The sequence below is a fragment of the Thermobia domestica genome, chromosome 5 (genome assembly GCF_964235325.1).
Source record: "Thermobia domestica chromosome 5, izTheDome1.hap1.1, whole genome shotgun sequence".
NCBI lineage: Eukaryota > Metazoa > Arthropoda > Insecta > Zygentoma > Lepismatidae > Thermobia > Thermobia domestica.
Window position 1 is genome coordinate 6,393,805 of NC_137458.1, and position 21,233 is coordinate 6,415,037.

General features: G+C 37.4%; 1 protein-coding gene across 2 annotated transcripts in view; it reads left to right on the plus strand.

The window, feature by feature from the left end:
• The first annotated feature begins 5,945 nt into the window (after nt 1-5,945).
• 7B2 (Secretogranin_V domain-containing protein 7B2) overlaps nt 5,946-21,233 on the plus strand; it is a 129,791-nt gene continuing 114,503 nt past the window's right edge. For both annotated transcript variants that reach the window (XM_081758151.1, XM_081758152.1), the window contains exons 1-2: nt 5,946-6,081; nt 19,842-19,942. In XM_081758151.1, coding sequence (XP_081614277.1) covers nt 19,859-19,942 — 84 coding nt within the window. In that variant the 5' untranslated portion in view covers nt 5,946-6,081; nt 19,842-19,858. The remainder of the gene's footprint in view (nt 6,082-19,841; nt 19,943-21,233) is intronic.

A 21,233-nucleotide genomic window follows, 5' to 3' on the forward strand; every position in this document is an offset into this window, starting at 1 on the left:
TTAGGGGAGCCAAGTCATTAAAAATTCTCTTTCAAATATCTAAATTGTGCTTTTTGTATTGAGATTTGGAGGGGCGACGAAAAGTTTAGGGGGCCAGGCCCTGGGGGCCCAAAGCTCGTGTGGGTCCCCCTGAATTTTTATGAATATCTGTTTCTATACGTACTTTTCTTGTTATATGTGTTTTTTATGAATGAGCCCCCCAAAGTTACAGAGAAATTGGCGCCCTTGGGCGAGGCCCCCTAGTCCCCCTCTGGTTACGGGCCTGCCCTGAAAAAATAAGTAAATAATAAAATGATTTCCAACTTTTCTTAGTGATTTTTTTTTCAAAAGTATGGTTTGTTAACTATTATTTTGTATCGCGAATAAATGATCATACAGAAAACCAACTTCAAAAGCTAGATAATTGAAATTGAAATTCATAATGTTCTTTACAGACTTCTGCCCGTAATTTCACTCTCAGATAGCATTTCGCGTATTCCATTTAGTGTGTGAGCTGGCCGCAAGATGTCAGACAATGTCAAGTGCTTTCAGCAGAGTATCTATACACTGTGTTTTCTTTATAGATTGCCAAAAAAACGGCGCCATTTTTTGTCTTCGCTCAGGTTGAGGAAATGTTTCAGTATGAGTATGCACAAAGGTGATTAAAGCAGAACTTTCATAAAGAATTTAACACAATGGTAATTGTAGCAGAACTTTTAATATGAGTGTGCACAAAGTAATTAAAGCCCACCAACTATCTCACTACAAAGTTCTCACATCGTTGTTAGGTTTAAATATAGTTAAAGTTCTACTATATATTAAAACAGTGTTCGAAGTGGGAAAAAAGCAGAAGTGGTTTGTTTTACTATGATTTTGACTCAACATGCCGGCTATTTAAATATTGCCCTGATTACTGAAAAACCAGAGACGGAATGTCCTCATTACTGAAAAACCGGAGGTGGTATGGCATACCACCGCATACCGTTTCACTTTGACCACTGTATTAAACGTTCGTGTATTTCTGAATTTCTGTTCCATCACCAGTGACATAATAGTTTTCTGTTAACCACTTCTTCTTCTCGTACGATTTTTCTGTTTGAATATCTTATATCAATTGTAGCCTCTTTCACCCTCTCCCTTTCTTTCCTGCCACCATACCGTCTAGCACGTCCCTCATTATACCGTTCCTTCTTAGCTAATCTTCAAACCAGTTTCTCTTCCGCTTCTTAATAATATTTATATTATTATTCTCTCTTACACAATTTCTAACACCCTCTCATTCGTTTTCCGCTCAACATAGCTAATTCTATCCATTCTTCTCTACACCCACATTTCGAAAGCTTTCGGTCGTTTTTAATAATTTTTGCGTAATGTTCACGTTTCTGCCTCACACGAAGCATTTTATGATTCTTTATCTCAACTTTTTATTCAAAGTCCAACAAAATAAACTTTTCTTTCTTTCTTTCTTTCTTTCTTTCTTTCTTTCTTTCTTTCTTCTTTCATTATTCCTATCCTTCCTTTTATTTCACGTTCACACTTCATATCATCACTAATAATACTACCCAGGTGTCGAAAACTAATCACCTGTTCTATTTTCTTCCCTCCTACTTCTATATTTGACACCGACTCCTTAGTTCCAATCATGATGGCTTTTGTCTTTCTGACGTTCATTTTCAACCCATATATTTTTACAGCCTTTCCTCAAGTTTTTTAACATCTTATTGTCTTTTTCAGATTACGCAACAAGCGCCATATCGTCTGCAAACCTTATATACCTAATTTTTCTACCTTCTACTGAAATGCTTCTTTATTATGTATGTATTATCTTTTCACTACCTCTTCTTGATATATATTAAATAATGTTGATGAGAGACCACATCCCTGTCGAACTCTCCTTCCAATTGCAGTCTCCCCTGTCATTTTCTCCCCTATTCTAACATTTACCTGCTGGTATATATATTGTATAACTCTGTCCAATATAGGTTATAGGTAGAGCATTAATAAAAAGAGCATCCGGAATCGACTCCTACTATCGACTTTTATTATAAATTTCCACTAAAAAAAGTATTTTTACAAAATACTGTACAAATAATCTCTCTAAGTATGCAGGGTTAGTTATAGGTAGTTTTTGACCGTAAGGCCGCAGATGGGATCTCTACAGAGCCCCGAAGCAGGCTAAGTAGAGTGGAGTTAGGGACCCTATACTCCGAAGCAAGCAGAGGGAAGGTTAAGTGGCCAACAGAGCCCCGAAGCAGGCTAAGCGGCTGAGGTTAGGATTTCCAGACAGAGCCCCGAAGCAGGCTAAGCCAGGAGATAGGCTAGGAGTAGTCCCGAAGGAGACTAGAGGCCTTGGGGTTCGGTTAAACCTAATGTTCCGAAGCAAACAATATTAGGGGTACCAGTGAACTGGTCAGAATTGCCGTCGTCCAGCCAATTTTAGAGGTCCTTGGGTGGCGGTGGCGCTGCTGCTCAGTTGACATCGTCTGCTCCGTGGGAGGGGCCAGAAACCCATCGTCTGCAGGTGATAGTAGATCCCTCTGGTGTGTGGAATCCTCTCGCTAAACCACGTGGTGGTGTTTGTAAACACTGGCGTGTGGAATTGTTTATACGCAACATCACGTGGGACATTACAATGTAATTTTCTTATGAGTCTTCGATCTTTTAATTCCAACCCAACCTTCTTTAGAATTTCCAACAATAATGTACAATTCGCGCGATCGAAAGCCTTTTCTAGGTCAATAAATACAACATACCCTCTTTTCCTTTGTCTATAAACCTTTGATCGTACACTTTTAATAATCCAGTTGGATCTCTTGTGTTCTTACCTCTCCTCCCAGAAAATATTTACAATTAAATCAAAAGTCTTGTGTGTAAATATATGCTAGTGTCAAAAAGTTAAACATAATGATTGTTCAAGAATACAGGGCAGGAAAAGGCATAAAGAAAACGCAGCAGAAGACCAATGATACTAGCACACCAGACATACACCCACGGAAGAGGCCACATTTGCAAGAAACCATAGTAGCAGGAGTCATACAATACACGCGTAAATAACAAATCAAAATGCACATACCACAGAACACGGTAAGATACCCTAGCAATATCAAAAACATGCTAATTCTGGTAGTGGTCACCCCGACCAGCCGCACAAGTATGGCATCGATGCTCCATGCAGAAGATCAAATTGTTGAGCAGCACTTTTGGCAGCTGAATCTACTTCTTTACACAGAGGAGTACAAAGCTCCTTATGTGCCCTAGGGGCGGCTGGCGTGTTAGAACACGTTTCCCTAAGTGTTACAAGCACGTTTGGGGAATCCGGTTTATTTCGGGAGATTATGTTGGCCAGTCGATGCGTTGGATGCCTTCGGTATCTAGATAGTCGTCCACTAGCTTGCCTCCAAGGGAATAAGCATTATCATCATGAGCAGAAACTGCGGGCTGACAGCGCACGTAGGAAAGCAGGACCTCTTCCCTAGTGATGGTTCCAGCATAAAAGATGTAGAGGTTCGCATGACCATTCATCATAATGCCTGCCCAGACCAGTAAGTTACTACCAACATACTATCCGTTTCCACAGTGTTAGTGGAACGAAATTGCGTTCCATTCATTGCAGGTCCACTGGCGATGTTTTCGACATTGCTGGAAACGGGACCTTTTGTATACGCTGGAGTTAGTGGAACATATGTTGTTTGTCGTGGAAAGTATAGACACTGTCAATCAGTCTCTCCCTGGTTCTCAGTTTAATGCCATACTATTACCCATGAGCCGGCTAGAAGTTCGGCTGACATGGACCAGTTGTGATCCGCAGTTACGGGCAGATACGAGGATCGGTTCCCTTGTGGAGTTGTCACACGTGGACGACCATCACTGGGGTTTATGGCTGACCTCTTCTACATCGATAGGCCTACATAGAATGCGCAATTTTGTGTATAAAAAGGGCATAATTAGAAGCTGATTCAATGACGTCCGTCTATCCGTCTGCCTCTCGACAAGTAGCAGAGCAATGACGATAACAAGTATCGAGAAGTATTTTTTTTAAAGTCAATTTAACGTCCCAAGAATAGGTTCCACGTCTTTCGTTAACTTTCTATTCAAACCGGAAGTGGTAGAAATACACTATCATTTCCGGTTTCAAGATTAACCTTCATAAGTAAAAAACGGTATGACATAACGAAATACGCATTTCAGTGTGGATGCAGCATCTCAAGAACATGTTCAATAGGGTTGACAGGAAAAATGCATTTTTTTTTTTTTTACTTTTCAAGTCGTTAAGACCAAAACGAGTCGTATTCTTGGCACGTTAACCGATTCCAGGAAACCACTTCTCGCTATCTATTAACATTTTTACTCTATAGTGATGAATGTTAAAACCGGAAATGGTTTGATTTCTACCACTTCCGGTTTGAATAATGCCTCTATGAACGAACTCAATTCCTGCATATACTTTTGACCCTGTATATACTTCCCAAAATAGATGCTGATTTGTTAAGTATTTGTTGAGATCTTGTAAAACTATTTGGAATGAAATGAAATATTCCAATTTAACGTCCCATGAAAATAACCTTTAGGCTAAGGGAGATAAGTGAATAAGAGCCTACCTTACTAGAAATAATACAAAATTTACCATTCTTTTTTTGCTTGTTTATTCATAAGTGAAAGAAGATAATGAATTGTAGCTTACCACAATCACAGATAATGTTATTATACAACAGAAAATATGAACCTGAAGGATTTCCAGTGTTGCCATCTTTAGAAATTACAGTGTTGCCAGAAAAAAACAACGCCCCTAAAATCTAAGTTAAGACAGCGACTAGAGGAACGATCTCAATTGCATTTCGTTACGTAGCCCTATCATGTTGTTTAGGTTTCCTGTGAACTACTTTTTAAATAAAATTATTATTTAGTTTTTATAACTGCATGTTAAAACTACTTTGTTTATTACAAACTAAATACAACTATTATTTTTAAAAAAGTAGTTCACAGGAAACCTAAACAACATGCTAAGTAACTAAATGATGTTGAGTCCATTCTTCTACTCGCTGCCTTAACTTAGATTTTAGGGGCATTGTTATTCTGGCAACACTGTAATTTCTATGGATAGCAACACTTAACATTCTTCAGGTTCATATTTTCTGTTGGAGAATAACATTATCTATGATTGTGGTAAGTTGTATTTAATTATCCCCTTTCACTTATGAATAAACAAGAAAAAGAAAAAAATGGTAAATTTTGTATTATTTTCAGTAAGGCAGGCTCTTAAGGCAAGTGAATGATGATGGAAGAATTGGTGGAATGATAATATGGGAGAACACGAGAAAACCTACGGACACACGATGTTGTTCACCACAAACCTAATTGGTAGGGGACCATACGGAACAGAGGCACGTACTCTACCACTGAGCCACCTTGTACCCTGTCGAGATGTTCTGTCTTTCGGGCTGAAGTTAAGAGGCCTCATCCCAGCGAAATTAAAATACCGCTAATTTTACAGTAATTATATGATATCTTCAAGTAGAAAACAAGTTAATCGAAATGTAGAACAAGAGCGCCCTAGACAATATTATTTTGCATGAGGTACCGTTATCACAAGTCACCTAGTGGCTTTCCGTTTTGAGTCGTTTAGAAACGCGAAAATAAATGCGGATTTTCAAAATGGCTCGAAATCGAAAGCAGATAAGTGGGTCGTGATAACGGTATCTTATGTAAAATGGTATTGTCTAGGGCGCTCTTGTTCCACATTTCGATTATCTTTTATGTAAGATATCGCATAATTACTGTAAATTAGCGGTATTTTAATTTCGCCGGCATGAGGCCTCTTAAGCGTATAATTGTTTGGTAAACCACACTACAAAAAGAATGAACCAACACTAACTAATGTTAAAATTCGCTTATTTTCTGTTCCCCGACAAAAAATGTCTGCGAAAATGAAACACGATTTGCTTGTTTTCATATATACATGTAAGAGACAACACGTTGAGTCGGCGCGGATTCGCTTCAATCAATAAATTGACAAAAGCAGTTAGAATCAGCTGTTGCGCTGTTCTTGGATTGATCAACCTACGCCATATTGGACCAACCACTAGGATTTTACATCTACAACAGGTGAGTTTATTCCTGTTTCACCAACAATACTAATTTATTAAGGACATATTTTCGATACTTTTCGTGACGCAATTATATTGGAAGTATTCCCCTATATAAATCTAACATAATCTTTTGATTAATAAAAGATTAGACACTCTCATATGGTTTGTGTTGCATTAATTGAATTACATTCGTTTAAGGCTAAGTACTTTCTTAATAATAATAGTTCATTAACAAGTGCCTTATGTGCTCAAACATGAATGGATAACCAACAAAATGTAGTAAATTTATATAACAGACAAAATTGTTTAAGAATTACGTTGCTCAAACAGAATTTTGGAGTTTTATTCTGTCTCTAATAATATGTAAATACATATTGAAAATAAGACATGTATGTTGAAGCAAGGTAGCCGAGCGTATCGGCTTCGATTCTTCGTATCTGCCATTTTAATGGTCTTCGATATGTCTACAACAACTGGGCAACAACTGGAATATGAATATAACTAAGGACAAATCACAGAAGTTATGCAACCAAACACTCAAAGGTGTTCAACGGGTTGTATATGTCTCAGTCATAAACTTAATGCACTGGTTTATTTGTGCCTTCGGACGGCTTAATAGTAACTTTAGTCGGGGATAAAATAGATTAAGTTAGTCGACTATTTTTGTCCTCCACAGAATGAACAACTTAGTTTTAATAGGAGCAACGAGAAGGGCACAGTGGTTCAGTGGTAAAGCGCTTATCTCAGGTGCGTGGAGCTCATGGTTCGATTCCCGACCAAATAAGTTTGTTGTGCCATCGTGTCCTTGGGTTTTCTCGCAGCATTCCCATTTCTTCCCACATACTCATTGCACCATCATCATTCACTTGCCTTAGTCATCTTTCTCCCTTAGGCTAAAGGACATAATGTGGGACGTTAAATTGAATAATTTCATTTTATTTTCAAAAAGTGGAATGAAATGAAATTTCTAGCTTTACGCCCCACTGTCATCAGCTGTAGGCTAAACAACACGGATGATTAATGGAAGTGAATAATTTTTAAAGAATTTAGTGAAATAAAAATGTGCGATGGAACGGGAGAATCCCGCCAAGAAAAGCTTGTCCATCACGAATTCATGGCTTTGGATCGAACGTGGAATTCTCGCACTAAAGGTGAGCGCTTTACCGCTGCCACTCCATGCCCCTCTTACTATATTCAATGGCCACACAGAAAATTTCCAGGTATTTCTAGACAACTGTACGTTATATGTTGTATGTCGGTGTTGTGTCAATAATACAGCAAATACATTCCAGAAATAATGATGTGTAACGCCTCCTCATGACCGTGTGGTTATCGCACGTGCTACCAGTTTGTGTGGTTCCGGTTTCGATTCTCTATAGAGTACTTGCCTTATATACAAACCAAAGATTCAGTTTGTGGTTCGGTTCTGGTCTAGGGTTGCCAACTCTTGCAAATGGAAATATTGGACACCCACCTGGACTACGTATACTTTAAGATTGTGACATCATCGTTCGTCAAAAATGTGAACAACCAGAAAGTGGTTACTTCACATAAAATTGAACAATTCGGAGTTCCAATTGAATAACTTTAGTTACACAGAGAAAAATCCGTTTCTTCGGACAGCAGTATACTGTACAAATATACGGTATCATCTTCCTTATTATAGAAATCAGTACAAAGCATACGTTATCCGTATGCTACGTAGACACTGCTCTTAGATGTTACATCATGCCGTTGCAGGATGTCTGACATCTAACAGTTTTCCGTATATCACATGCATATACTTATGTTACCTTTGTCAGCTATATGTTATATACGTCCATATGTATGTGAGATTCTGACTGCCTACATTGTTTCATACAGAAAGTACGTATAGATGGAACACTTAGGCCTATACAGAAAGTATTATAAAACATGCGTTTTCAGTTATACGTCTGTTGTACGTTAAGTGCAAAAACTACAGGAATTACGCATGTAACCTATCATTTTAAGTACGCCACCTGCAATTTTTTACTCAACGTACCATTGAAATATTTTTAAACTTACATATTTCAGTTTTGGTTGAGTCGACACGTGTAATTTTTGTATTCTACCGTCAATAATACATCGTATTTAAACCGAATCGTAAATATAATTAGTAATATAATTATGGCATGCACAAAATATACTTGAAAAATATGTATCTTGCCAGCTTCGCTGGAGCTGGTAACGTCTAACAATGCCTACATACTTTTAGTAGATCTAGATATATTATTTAATGGGAATATGTAGCTAAGCATGAAGCAGTGCTAGCTGAGATCTTGAAAATGTACTTTTGTTCACTTTTAACAGTTTTGATAAGTTCAGTAAATTTCCCTGCCTTCAACTCTTGAGCAAATTCCGCGCACAACAGGTCAATATCAAAGCTCTGCTTTCACCATGTTCATTAGAGATGCGCACGAGACAAGATTTGAGGCTGTCTCGTCTCGAAAATGTGCTGTAAAAGTGATGTCTCAACTCGAAAAATGTTCTATTGGAAGAGCCGTGTCTCGACTCGATTTTTGTCAGGAAAATCCTGTCTCGACTCGTCTCGTGCGCATCCCTAATGTTCGTAGACAAAAGAATCCTTTCATCACTCCAAAATAATCTGAATGGAACAGAAAATAGGACTACTAAGAGCAAAAGTTACCGGATATTTAAGTCCGTTTTTGAGGCCGTACCGGAGACCGGACAAGAAGTCAAAAGCCGAACTGTTCGGTAAAATACCGGACGGTTAGTAACTCTATCGGGTTCTGCTTTAAACATTATGTCCTGATTGATACATCCTCGGCTCTGACAGTAGAAATTAAACGTAAATCAAACCAAGCAAAATTATCATGTAAGGATAATTTCAATGATACATACTATGATAAACGAAAAATAATATGCAAATGAACCACTTCCCGATATTCCTTTCCGTGTGTTTTATATATAAGGGTGGAAGAATTGATAACACATACTTGCTTGGTACATTAAGTACTAAAAATAGCTTCCACCAGTGTATAAGCTATATTTGACTTGTAAAGTCGCGTTTACTATATTCTGAATATGAATTTGAATATTCTGTTAGAGTTTGGGAACTGCCCTTGAACCAATCGTCACATTAAGTCTGCTCACTGTAAAAGCCATAATAACCCTTAAGGAGTATACGTTTTTTTATGATTAGCTCATCAAAATGGTCAATGGTACAAATGATGCGAGTATGCTGCATTACCCTGCTGAAGGAAACAATGCTCTCACTTGTAAATAGTTTTAGCATCAAATATGAATTCTGAGCTTTAACATGCCCTGATATTTGAAACTGCTTTTTCACCGTTTTTGAAAATTTCGCTCCTAAGAAGAGAAAGGGAAGTATTGTAAAATGTTCAAATTTCCTTTCTCTATTGTTAGGGCAGGGTGGCTCAGTGGTAGAGCACTTACCTCTGGTGCGTGGAGTCCCTGGTTCGTTCCCTGTCCAAGTAAGATTTGAAAATTGAAATGAAATCTTTAGTTTTACTTCCCATGGTTATGCCGGTTAGGCTAAAGGAGACGGTGATGATAAGAAACGAATGAAATGGTGGAATGAACAAAGTGGGAGGAAACGGGAGAAGTCCGAGAAAACCCACGAGCACGGTGTTTGTCTACCCTGCGCAAACTGGGATCGAACCAGGGACCCCAAGCACCGGAAGTGAACGCTCTACCACTGAGCCACCGCACCCCCTCAAGTAAATTTTGTGGTGGACAACATCGTGTCCGAGAATTTTCTAAGGGTACTTCCGTTTCCTTCTACATTTTAATTCCACCATTTTTTCCATTATGGTTCGCTTGCATTAATCATCTTCTCCCTTAGCCTAAAGGACATAACCGTGGAATGTTAAAGTGAATGATTTCATTTTTTTGCCTTTCACTATTAAGGTATAGGAATAAAATTCGGTGTATGTAAATCAAAGCTTCTATCGTTCTCAACCCATACCCTTGCTCGAGACGAGATCGAGACCAAAGCGTACACTTGTAGTTCAAGAGTAGACCTCGTCTCGAATATTGTAAAAAAAAATATTGAAATTACTTTTACTCAAAATTCGTATACTTAAGACACTAGAACGATAGCCCTTTCACGGCCGCAGCCATAGGCATAAAACGAAAAAAGGGGGGGGGGACAAATGCCAGCTCTGGTCACTTGTCGAAACTGATCGATAATTTTGAGTTGAAATACAATATATTTTATTTATTTATCATCACGACAGGCGGATACTCAGTTAGAGTGTTAATACTACATTATATTTTTACAACAGTTTTTTAGTACCTCAAGGAACCTTGTGCATATATCAACTTAACCATGTTTCTGATATAATTTGTTGTAGACAGAACATATTCTTCAGATAGGTGACTTCAGCATTATATATTTGTCCTAGCTTTCTCTGACATAGAAGACACCTGTATTATTAGTTCTAGTAATAACTGAAGTAACATGGAAGTTTAATTATGATATAAAGTTTGATCAATCGAATTTATTTTGAACTATTTTTTGGAGGAATACCAGATCGGAAATATTACGCCTTTGTTCTAATGAACAAATATTTAATCGTTTTGCTTCAATATCCATCAACCTTATATATTTGGTCTAGGAATTAATTCGTGCGGGTGGACAAGAGATGGCGCAACGAACGGAGCGTCCCACAGTTCCGTGTATCCACACATGTGTTGCAAACCCCTGTCATCGCGTATCGTTCGTAGTATAGGGCAGTGGATTAAAGCGTCAACAACACCAGTTTGTAGTTAAGTGAACATGGCGCAATTTGTGCCTGATAAAGTGTTTTTGCGAGGTGTCCTGCTGCATTACTTTAACATGCAGAAAAGTGCGACTGAAAGTCATCGTATTTTGGTGGAAGTGTATGGTGACCATGCTCTAGCTGAGCGAACGTGTCAGAAGTGGTTTGCACGGTTTAGAAGTGGTGATTTCGGCTTGGCAGACCAAGAGCGAGCTGGACAGCCAAAAAAATTTCAAGACGAAGAATTGACAGCATTGCTCGAGCAGGATTCGTGTCAAACGCAGGAACAACTTGCAGCAGCATTAGGCGTTGATCAAACAACAGTCTCCAAACGCTTGAAAGCCATGGGAATGATTCAAAAGATGTCACATTGGGTTCCACATGAATTGAAAGACAGAGACGTTGAAAGACGAAAAACCATTTGCGAATTGCTGCTTCAACGACAGAGCAGAAAGGGGTTTCTGCATCGAATTATTACGGGTGATGAGAAGTGGATCCATTACGAGAATCCTAAACGAAAAAAGGCCTGGGTGAAACCAGGTAAACCAGGTCCATCACAACCAAAACGAGATATTCACTGTGCAAAGGTTATGCTGTGCATATAGTGGGATATGAAAGGTGTGGTGTACTATGAGCTGCTGCAACCGGGTGAAACTATGAATGGAGAACGTTATCGACGACAATTAATGCGTTTGAAGCAAGCTCTGGCCAGAACACGACCAGAATGGGAGAACAGACATGATAAACTTATTGTTCAACATGATAACGCTCGCCCACATGTCGCAAAACCGGTCAAAACCTATTTAGAAAATGTCGGATGGGAAGTTTTACCCCACCCGCCGTATTCACCAGACGTTGCTCCTTCGGACTACTACTTGTTCGATTGCATGAACAACGATTTGATTGGACAGCGGTTTACTTCTTCAGAAGATATCGAAACATGGGTCTCTGACTGGATCGCTTCCAAGGATGAGGACTTCTTTCGCCACGGAATCCGTACATTGCCTGACAGATGGGCGAAAGTGGTGGCTAGCGATGGACAATATTTTTCTTAAGGTATTTATGTATTTTGTGTTTGTACTACAGCTTCAATGTGTGCGTACCAACCGCACGAATTAATTCCTAGACCAAATACATAACCATAAACCAGGCGTGTGCAACATAAACAGTGGGTGGGCCAATCACAGAGTACTAAATGGCATCGCGGGCCTCACTGTAGGTATATCATTTTGACGATAATTGAATAATATAGCATTAAATGATGGAACATGTTCATCGTAATTTACATCACAATAACACAAAACAACTGTTATACTGGTAACCAAAATACTGTATTTGCTCACTAAAGAGGAGCAGAATAATGTATTGAGAACTTTTATCGGTACATCTAGCAATCCTTATACCGAGGGAAATTTCCCCCAAGTACCTGTCTTCAGGGCGTTACCACGTTTCACACTGTGTGATCGATGGAAAATTTAAAGTTCACTCGTAACAGTTTTTTTAAAAAGAAAAATTATAATAATTATTGTTTTCAATAACTCAGCGGGCCGCATATGGCTCGCGGGCCGGCTGTTGCACATGGCTGCCTTAAACAAAGCCCGAGAGCGAGGTCAAGAAAAGTCCGATTACTTCAACTTAATAACTGGGTAAAAGATTCCAAGGTATTTTATCTTATTATAATAATTGCAACCCACTTGTCTTTCTTCAAACATCTTCTCTTCCATCCTAGGACAAATATTAAAAAAAAAAAAACATTGAAACACGTGTTAAATTATCTTATGATAACTGTACTTCCACCAATTTTTCAATGTCACCCCATTTTCTTCCCTTCTGGCCCAAATTCAAAGATAGTTTAGAAATATGTCTAATTATTTTAAATGACAAGTCCAAATACCATATTTCATGTCACCAACCTCCTGAAATTCCCAGATGTGGGCATTTTCAAATAATAATTACCACTTTTTTTTACCCCTTCCTCGTTGAATTTCCAGAAATTCTCCTTTACACCACAAATCCTATGCACTTTCCAAATTTCAAGTTTCTAGCTTAAGCGGTTAAGTCTGCACGTTTATCAGTTTGTCAGTCAGTCAGTCACATATAACACGCAAATATGATGAAAAACGAATGGAAGCTTTCGAAATGTGGGTGTGAAGAAGAATGGATGCAATCTTTGATTTTTACGTCATACGATTATGCCGGCTAGGGTAAAGGAGACGGTGATGACGAAATAATGAATGAAATGGTGAAATGAAGAATGTGAGAACCCGAGAAAACCCACGCACGCCATGTTTGTCCACCATAAACTTCATTTGGCGAGAGCTAAGATCGAACCAATGACCCCAAGCACCAGAGGTGAACACTCTACCACTGAGCCACCGCAGCCGCTTAGAGAAGAACGGAGAGAATTAACTGGGTCTAGCGGAAAACGAATGAGTGAGTCTTAGAAATGGTAGGGGAGACTGCGTCAGAGAAACGTGCTAGATGATATGGTGGGAAGAAAGAGAGGGATGGGGCGAATCAGACTACAATTGATGGACGATATCAAAACAGAAAAATCGTACGTAAAGACGAAGAAGTTAGCAGAAGACCTTCGAGCCTGGAAGCTTCTCAGTTGCAGCAGGTGACCTTCCAATAATGACAGATGACCTATGATGATGATGATGATTATGATATATGGAGTTATGAAATCACATAACAATTCATAAATGTTCAAGCAACAAAAGATTCCATGGACATACAACAGACTTCTATAGTATTAATAAAATATATCAGTGGCGTCTGGTGGCGTAATTTTTCGCTAGTTCACAGTCATTAGAAAATTCTATTCCAGAATTCTTTTAGTATTCTAAATATGAAAAATTATTTAAAAAATCAATGAAAATAACCACATATATATTTATACATAATAAAACGTACCAATTCATAAACAAATGCTCTATTTCATTCCTGTATGAAATCACTTCTGAGGTTCTGGGCAGTCAACTTATCAAGAACTCTTTCTAATAACTCTGAATTTTTTTATTTTTTTTCTCTCTGTTGATACTGTAGCTAAAGCACTAAGACTATTTTGAGCTACGGTACTCCTTTAAATGCTTTCATATTCTTTAATATGGTAACACAACTTTCAGTTCCTGAAGTCAACGTCGGACTACTTGCTATGATTTTCACTAATTTTGTTGTATGCCATTTTTTCCCCTAAAACTCACAATTTATTTCACACTAAATGTAATCTCCATTAGTATCAATACTGTAAACGTCTGCTATCTTGTATATTTGAAGAGCTCCTTCATGGCTAAGCGGTTAGCGTACGTGCCTTTGGCGTGGGAGACCCGGATTCAATTCTGGATTCGTGGGAGACCCGGAACTCATGTGGTTCGGATTCCACGTTAATCAGTAGGTCCCGTCTCATATATCCTCATTGCTGAAAGGGACGTTAAACTCAAAATCAACTCAACTCATATATTTGAATTGCCATGTATGTTGTTTTGTGAACTGTTAACAGTATGCGAAGAGGCACCTTTAATTAGGAACACTTTGTCCATGTACTTTTGCATTGTTGTCTCAAGACACTTCATGGCTGTTCCATCCCCCTCCTCCAAAGAAAAAACCTTTTCGGTTACAGCTGAACGTACGTTACTGCAAATACAAATACTCGTGTTTTTCTATTTTGCATGTGTTAAAGATGAATTTTGAAAACAATCAGTTCGGAAATTTCCTTCAGGTTCACACAATGTAGAAGATAAAATTTTACTATTGTTGCAATATTACCAAGTACAGCATGTTTTAATAAGCTATTCGCTTTTCATACAAACATTTAGTTTATTTAGGCAAGAAAACCTAGCCTAAAGAAAAATCATAGATTATAATTTACATATTTAAAAAAATCTTGAAAATAAATTAAAATTTAATTTTATTCTGCATTAACTTAAAAATGTCTGGGGAAGGGTTCTAAACCGCCCATTCCTCTTGATACAACCTCGGAAGGCCGTAATTGTGTTTGTTCCATTAGTGAATTTTCATTACGAGAAATTGAGATAAAAAGAAATGTAGATAATTGATTGAAAGAATGAGTTATATGTTACTACTATATTCATCTATATATTTTAAATTGCAGTTCATTCTTTGACTGTGTTTAAAGCGTCACGTTACTGAAAATAAGTAAACAACAGCTGTCAACGCTGCTCGTGCAAATCTTGATTTGTACCCGTCATGAGACTTTAGTTCCTCCCCTCAGCTGCCCGCGTTTCCATTCTGTACTACACACAGAGCAGCCTATCACGCTCGCTGCTGTGTTGTGAACGTGGTGTGATGATGGAATGTATATACTCATACGCAAGGGATAAAGCAAGCGAAGAATAGAAACGAAACTGCAATATAATAATACTGTAAATATTATTAAATAACTTAAGGAGCTACAAACAGCCACAATACTTGGTGGTTCACGTGCTCATGCGAACTGCACAAGGCGACGCCACTGAAATACATACTATTATTGCTGTTTTGCATATACTACAGATTTCGATGCATTAATATTTAATAATTTTAGTATTTTAGAACAATAGATAGCAATGAAGTCTTTAATATTAAATAACATTCTTATACTTAAAATGATTGCTTTTCATGTAGATGTGTACTTTACAAAGTACTCCTGTAATAGTAGGAACTGGATTCAAATTTTAGATTTAAGGTTAAATAATCGATTAGCTGCTATTGGTAATTGTCATAGACCTAATCACATGAAAAATGTAGCTTATAAAGTTTGTATAGAAAAGCTTAATAAAATTATGTATGTAAAGACCTTTATACTTTTTGTTCGTAAAGCTCTAAATTTGTTCATTATATTGATATATGGTGTGATCAACTTAAACACGTTTGCATTTAATAATTGCGAAAGTATTAATGGTATTCAATTATATTTGATACACAATCTAAAGTCACCCATGATGAATGTTATAACATTTGTTCTATTATGTAACCAATCTACGAATACCGCCCATGTTCAATTTGCATAATTGTCGTTCGAACCATTGACGGAAGCAGCCTTCACCAAGTCATCTGAATAATACTTTTGGCCTTTAAACCGTAATTTTTACCACCATGACTTCCCTCTAGAGCTACCTGGCTTGTTGATGGATGAAGGAAGATTTTTTCCATGTTAAACAAATACGCAGTTTTTGCTTAATCACTTTGCAACACTGAAAAAAAAGCTTTTCCGATTTTGGACCTCATTCGGTAGCGGTTTGCATCAACAGAAACCAAAATTTGCGTTCTAGAGTGAAAATTGAAATTAGAATCTTGCAGTTCCCCTCAACATACATTCTGGACAGGCAGATCCATGGGAGAGGGCGAAGAGCCAACTAACCCCTGCCCCCAAAGGCTTCATTTTTATAGGCCTATATATAAAATATTGTACTACCTTACTCTGATTTGATGTAAAACTGCATTTCAGCCTACATTATAGAGAGCTAGGCGCGCATCCAGAATTACAAGACATCACGTCTACGTAGTAATGAACGAGTATTATTTGCAAGCGCAAAGACGATAAGTAATTGTAAAATACTTCCGTCGATTCCATCAAATACTACTACTACTACTACTACTACTACTACTACTACTACTACTACTACTAATAATAATAATAATAATAATAATAATAATAATAATAATAATAATAATAATAATAATAATAATAAATAACTAGATTGTTTTTATAAGAGAAAGAGTACAGATGAAGTGTAAGATCAAATGTTCATGCTATATCGATCATTTCTCTGTTAAACAAGTAGAGTTTTATTGAGATTGTGTTCAAATGCATGTTGAATTAGGAACTTTTCGGTGGGTCCGGGCCCCGTGGACCTCTCCCTGTGGGTGCGCCACTGTAGAGCTTCCTCGTGGCTAAGCAGTTATGATACGCGCCTTTGGTGTGGGATACCTGAGTTTGATTCCTGTGGGATCTCATGTGGTTCGGATCCCAAGTTAAACTGTAGGTCCAGTTCTCATATAGACTCGCTGCTAAAAGGGACGCTAAATTGAAATCAAATCAAATCAATTTCAGGCTACATTAATTGCCCATAACGCTAAATTGAAATCAAATCAAATCAATTTCAGGCTACATTAATTGCCCATAACGCTAAATTGAAATCAAATCAAATCAATTTCAGGCTACATTAATTGCCCATAACGCTAAACTGAAATCAAATCAAATCAATTTCAGGCTACATTAATTGCCCATAACGATAAATTTAAATCAAATCGAATCAAATTCAGGCTACATTAATTGCCCATAACGATAAATTTAAATCAAATCGAATCAAATTCACGCTACATTAATTGCCCATAAGGCTAAACTGAAATCAAATCAAATCAAATTCAGGCTACATTAATTGCCCATAACGATAAATTTAAATCAAATTCAGGCTACATTAATTGCCCATAAGGCTAAACTGAAATCAAACCAAATCAAATTGAGGCTACATTAATTGCCCATAACGCTAAACTGAAATCAAATAAAATCAAATTCACGCTACATTAATTGCCCATAACGTTATCCGCCCCATTCAAACGTCTTTTCTGGGTCCGCTTGTGACATCTTTCAGTTAAAAATCAATGAATATATGAAAATAGAAAATATTTAAATGTTTAGATTTATTGAGTAAAAAGTCGTTTAGTTTCACTTAGCATTTTATTTCACAAGCCTATCATAATGTAACCTTAGATGTCCGGGAGATGTCAGTGGTAAGCATCACTCTTGCATAATAGTGAATTCTAATGCCAAACAAATAAAACTTATTAACACCTTACTTCGAATGGTAGGCGTTTTATTCAAATATAGCCTATGCTATTTCGAAATCGAATTAAGACTTCTAGACATTTTGTATAATGTGATCTTGGAGCTCTTGCAACACAAAAATTAACGGAAATTTTGAAGAAACTTTTGGAGAACTTTATCTACTCACCTTTAACCTTTGGTTTAGAGAATCCAGACGATAGAAATTTTGTAGTTATTCATTGGGTTGGAGATAGCAACCTGAGGATGTTACAAACTCCAATCTCGAGAGGTAGAAATTTCCATTTTGCTGTTGAATTTCCCACGCTATACTAATAATAACATTTTCTAAACTTAGAAAATATAAACAGTGAAATTAGTGTATTTTTAGTCATTTTCTTCAATATATAAGTTGAATTGAGTTGAGTTGATTTTGAGTTTAACGTACCTTTCTGCAGCGGCGCTATATGAGACGCGACTTAGTGGTTAACGTGGAATCCGAACCACATGAGCTCCCTTCGGGAATCGAACCCAGGTCTCCTACGCCAAAGGAGCGTACGCTATCCGCCTAGCCTTTTCAATATATTACTGAATAATAGAAAACTTCCGATAATCTACGCTTATAAAATGAAATATTTCAGTTCTACGTACTACGTATATGGCGGCTAGGGTAAAGGACACAGTAATGATGAGAAATAATGGAATGGTGGAATGAAGGAAGTGGAAAAAAACGAAAGAACCCCCGAGAAAACTCACACACACGATGTTGTGACGGACGATGTTGTTTGTGGTGGACAAACACCGTGTGTGTGGGTTTTCTCGGAGGTTCTCCCGTTTCCTCCCACTTTCTTCATTCCACCATTTCATTCATTACTCGTCATCACCGTCTCCTTTAGCCTAATCGGCATATGCGTGGGACATAAAACAAAGATTTCATTTTTATTTTTCCCTTTATCTGATTTCGAGAAACCATTGTCAGAAAATCCCACATGAGATTTTCCCCGCAGGTTGGTATCACTGATTGAAGAGTGAGAACCTCCAAATGGAGCGTCGCACTCCAGTGGCGGTTCTAGAAAGTAAAAATTGGGGGCAGTTAGAACCAAGACTATAATAGCTGTCATGAGTTTACTATAAACTTTCAAAAATATATAGAGAAAAGCTTACATTGTTTTTGTCACTCAAAAAACTGGGGGCAGCTAGGCTCCCAGGGCCTGGGGTAGATCCGCCACTGTGTCACTGGGTCAGTTAATACCACACAGTCACATTCAATAACTTTTAAGCTTCCCTTCACCAAACTCTTGCAAGAATTCTAGATGGCTTTATAATTGCATATTTCCAACATTTCTGTTCTCAGACAGTTAAAAACAGAGTTAAATGTTGTCGTTCAGATGGTAAACGACCTGATGGCATGACATTAGTTACTTGGTTGAAAGGCAAATCACTAGATGGGACTTTACGTGTTCAGATACATTTGCCCATTCAAGTCTCCCTTTATCTGTTTTGAATGCTGGAGCTGTTGCTAGTCGTAGAGAGGTAGAAAAGCAAAGGAAATATAACAGCCTCCTTGATAAATTTATTTTTGCTGCAATTGCCATCGAGACTAGTGGTGCTTGGGGATCTGCAAGCCTTGATTTTATTAGGGAAGTAGGCAGACGCATTTCTATCGTTACTGGAGATATTCGTTCAACATCTTTCTTAATACAACGCAATCTATTGCTATCCAACGTGGCAACGTATCGTCGGTTCTTGGCACCTTACCACATGGAAAAGAACTAGATGAGATACGAGTATTTCTTCTCTAACACAGAGGACAATACTGAACATTTGTACAACTGGACGACGTGCTATGCAAGTAGGGTGTGGTGTCATTGGATGGCATGGAAAGGCAGGCAGTGGCTCTGGATGTGATGCCGTTGATAGGTGGTTTTCTACCCCTTCCTTTGGTTCGACTATCGAAATATGTTTCCTGTTGAGTTAGTTATTTTTTCTTAATTGTTTCATAAATTTATTTAATAAGTGTGCCATTTTTATTTACATGTAAATAGTATATTGTAAATATTGTTCTTGTAAGTAATGTAAGTATGTAAATATTGTGAATGCCTTATTTGAACAATACTGTAAATATCGCAATGATCCTTAAATAAAATGACTATATATAAATAAAAAAAGAGTTAAATGGATATATAAATGTTGATAAAAAGATAAGAGTGATTTTCCTTTACTAATTTATTTTTCTTTCTACAGATTTCTGACAATTCAAGATGGCGGGTGGAATTCTAGAAACGCTTGTGACTCTAGCGTTAATAGGAGGGACTTTCGCTTATCGCTATAACAATGCTTTGAAGGTAAGATTTGTAAACTTAATTTTAATTAATGTTTTTAACTGGAAATATTCAATGAAGTTCTTAATATTTATGAATAATCTGTATGAGGAGGTATTAATCAACATAGACTTCCCTAGTCTTTTTCCATTGCAGACTATTTCAAACTGTTGATGGATATCTTGAATCAAAACAATGTTCAACGTAAAGACTGAATATAATAATAATAATATAAAAAAACGAAATGAAATCTATTAGTTTAAAGTTCCACAATTATGACCTTTAAGCTAAGGAAGACGATGATGGAAAAATGGTGGAATGAGTAAGTGGAAGGATACGAGAGTACCTTGGGAAAACCCAAGGACACAATGTTGTCCACCAAAGAAAGAAAACGAAAAGAAATATTTTGCAATTGACTGTATCTAACATTACACACTATTTTTTAAACAGTTCGGTAATTCTTATAAAAGTGCATGAATCTGTCAGGATGTGATGAACATGATCTTGAAGAAGGCACTTTGTTGTGTGTCAGATGGGAAAGAAAGAGAATCAATCGATTAAGTTAAGAGGCCTCATCACTGCGAAATTAAAATACCGCTAATTTTACAGTAATTATGTGATATCTCCAAATAGATAAAAGATAATCGAAAAGTGGATCAAGACCTCCCTAGACAATATTATTTTGCATGAGATACCATCATCATAACTCATTTATCTGCTTTTGATTTCCAGTCATTTAGAAAATCGGCATTTATTTTCGCGTTTCTAAATAACTGCAAACGGAAAGCTACTAGGTGACTCAGGATAACGGTACCTCATGCAAAATAACATTGTCTAGGGAGGTCTTGATCCACTTTTCGATTATCTTTTATCTATTTGAAGATATCATGTAATTACTGTAAAATTAGCGGTATTTTAATTTTGCAGTGATAGGGACTCTTAAGAGATTTAGGGTTAAATCGGTGGTAATTTACAGAAGTGTCGTCTATACCGAATTGAACTAAATTGCGCAGTCAGATGAAGAATGTTGTCTGATAAAGCAACAATTTTACCAGGAATCAGGTTGATAAAAGTCATAGTCACTAGTGCGGCAACTAAACGTTAATTTTATTGATGAAGTTTTTGGTTGTTTATTATTGAAAGTTTTATTGGTCAACAGGAACTATCTTAAGAGTGTTCAAAATTTACTTGAACATCTGATGTGTTCAATGAGTACACGGGCGCACAAATGATAATGTGTAAAGCAAGGGTTTTCAAACTTTTTGCAGTTGAGGCTCCCCTCAACAACCAAAATCCGAACGCGCCTCCCCTGGCA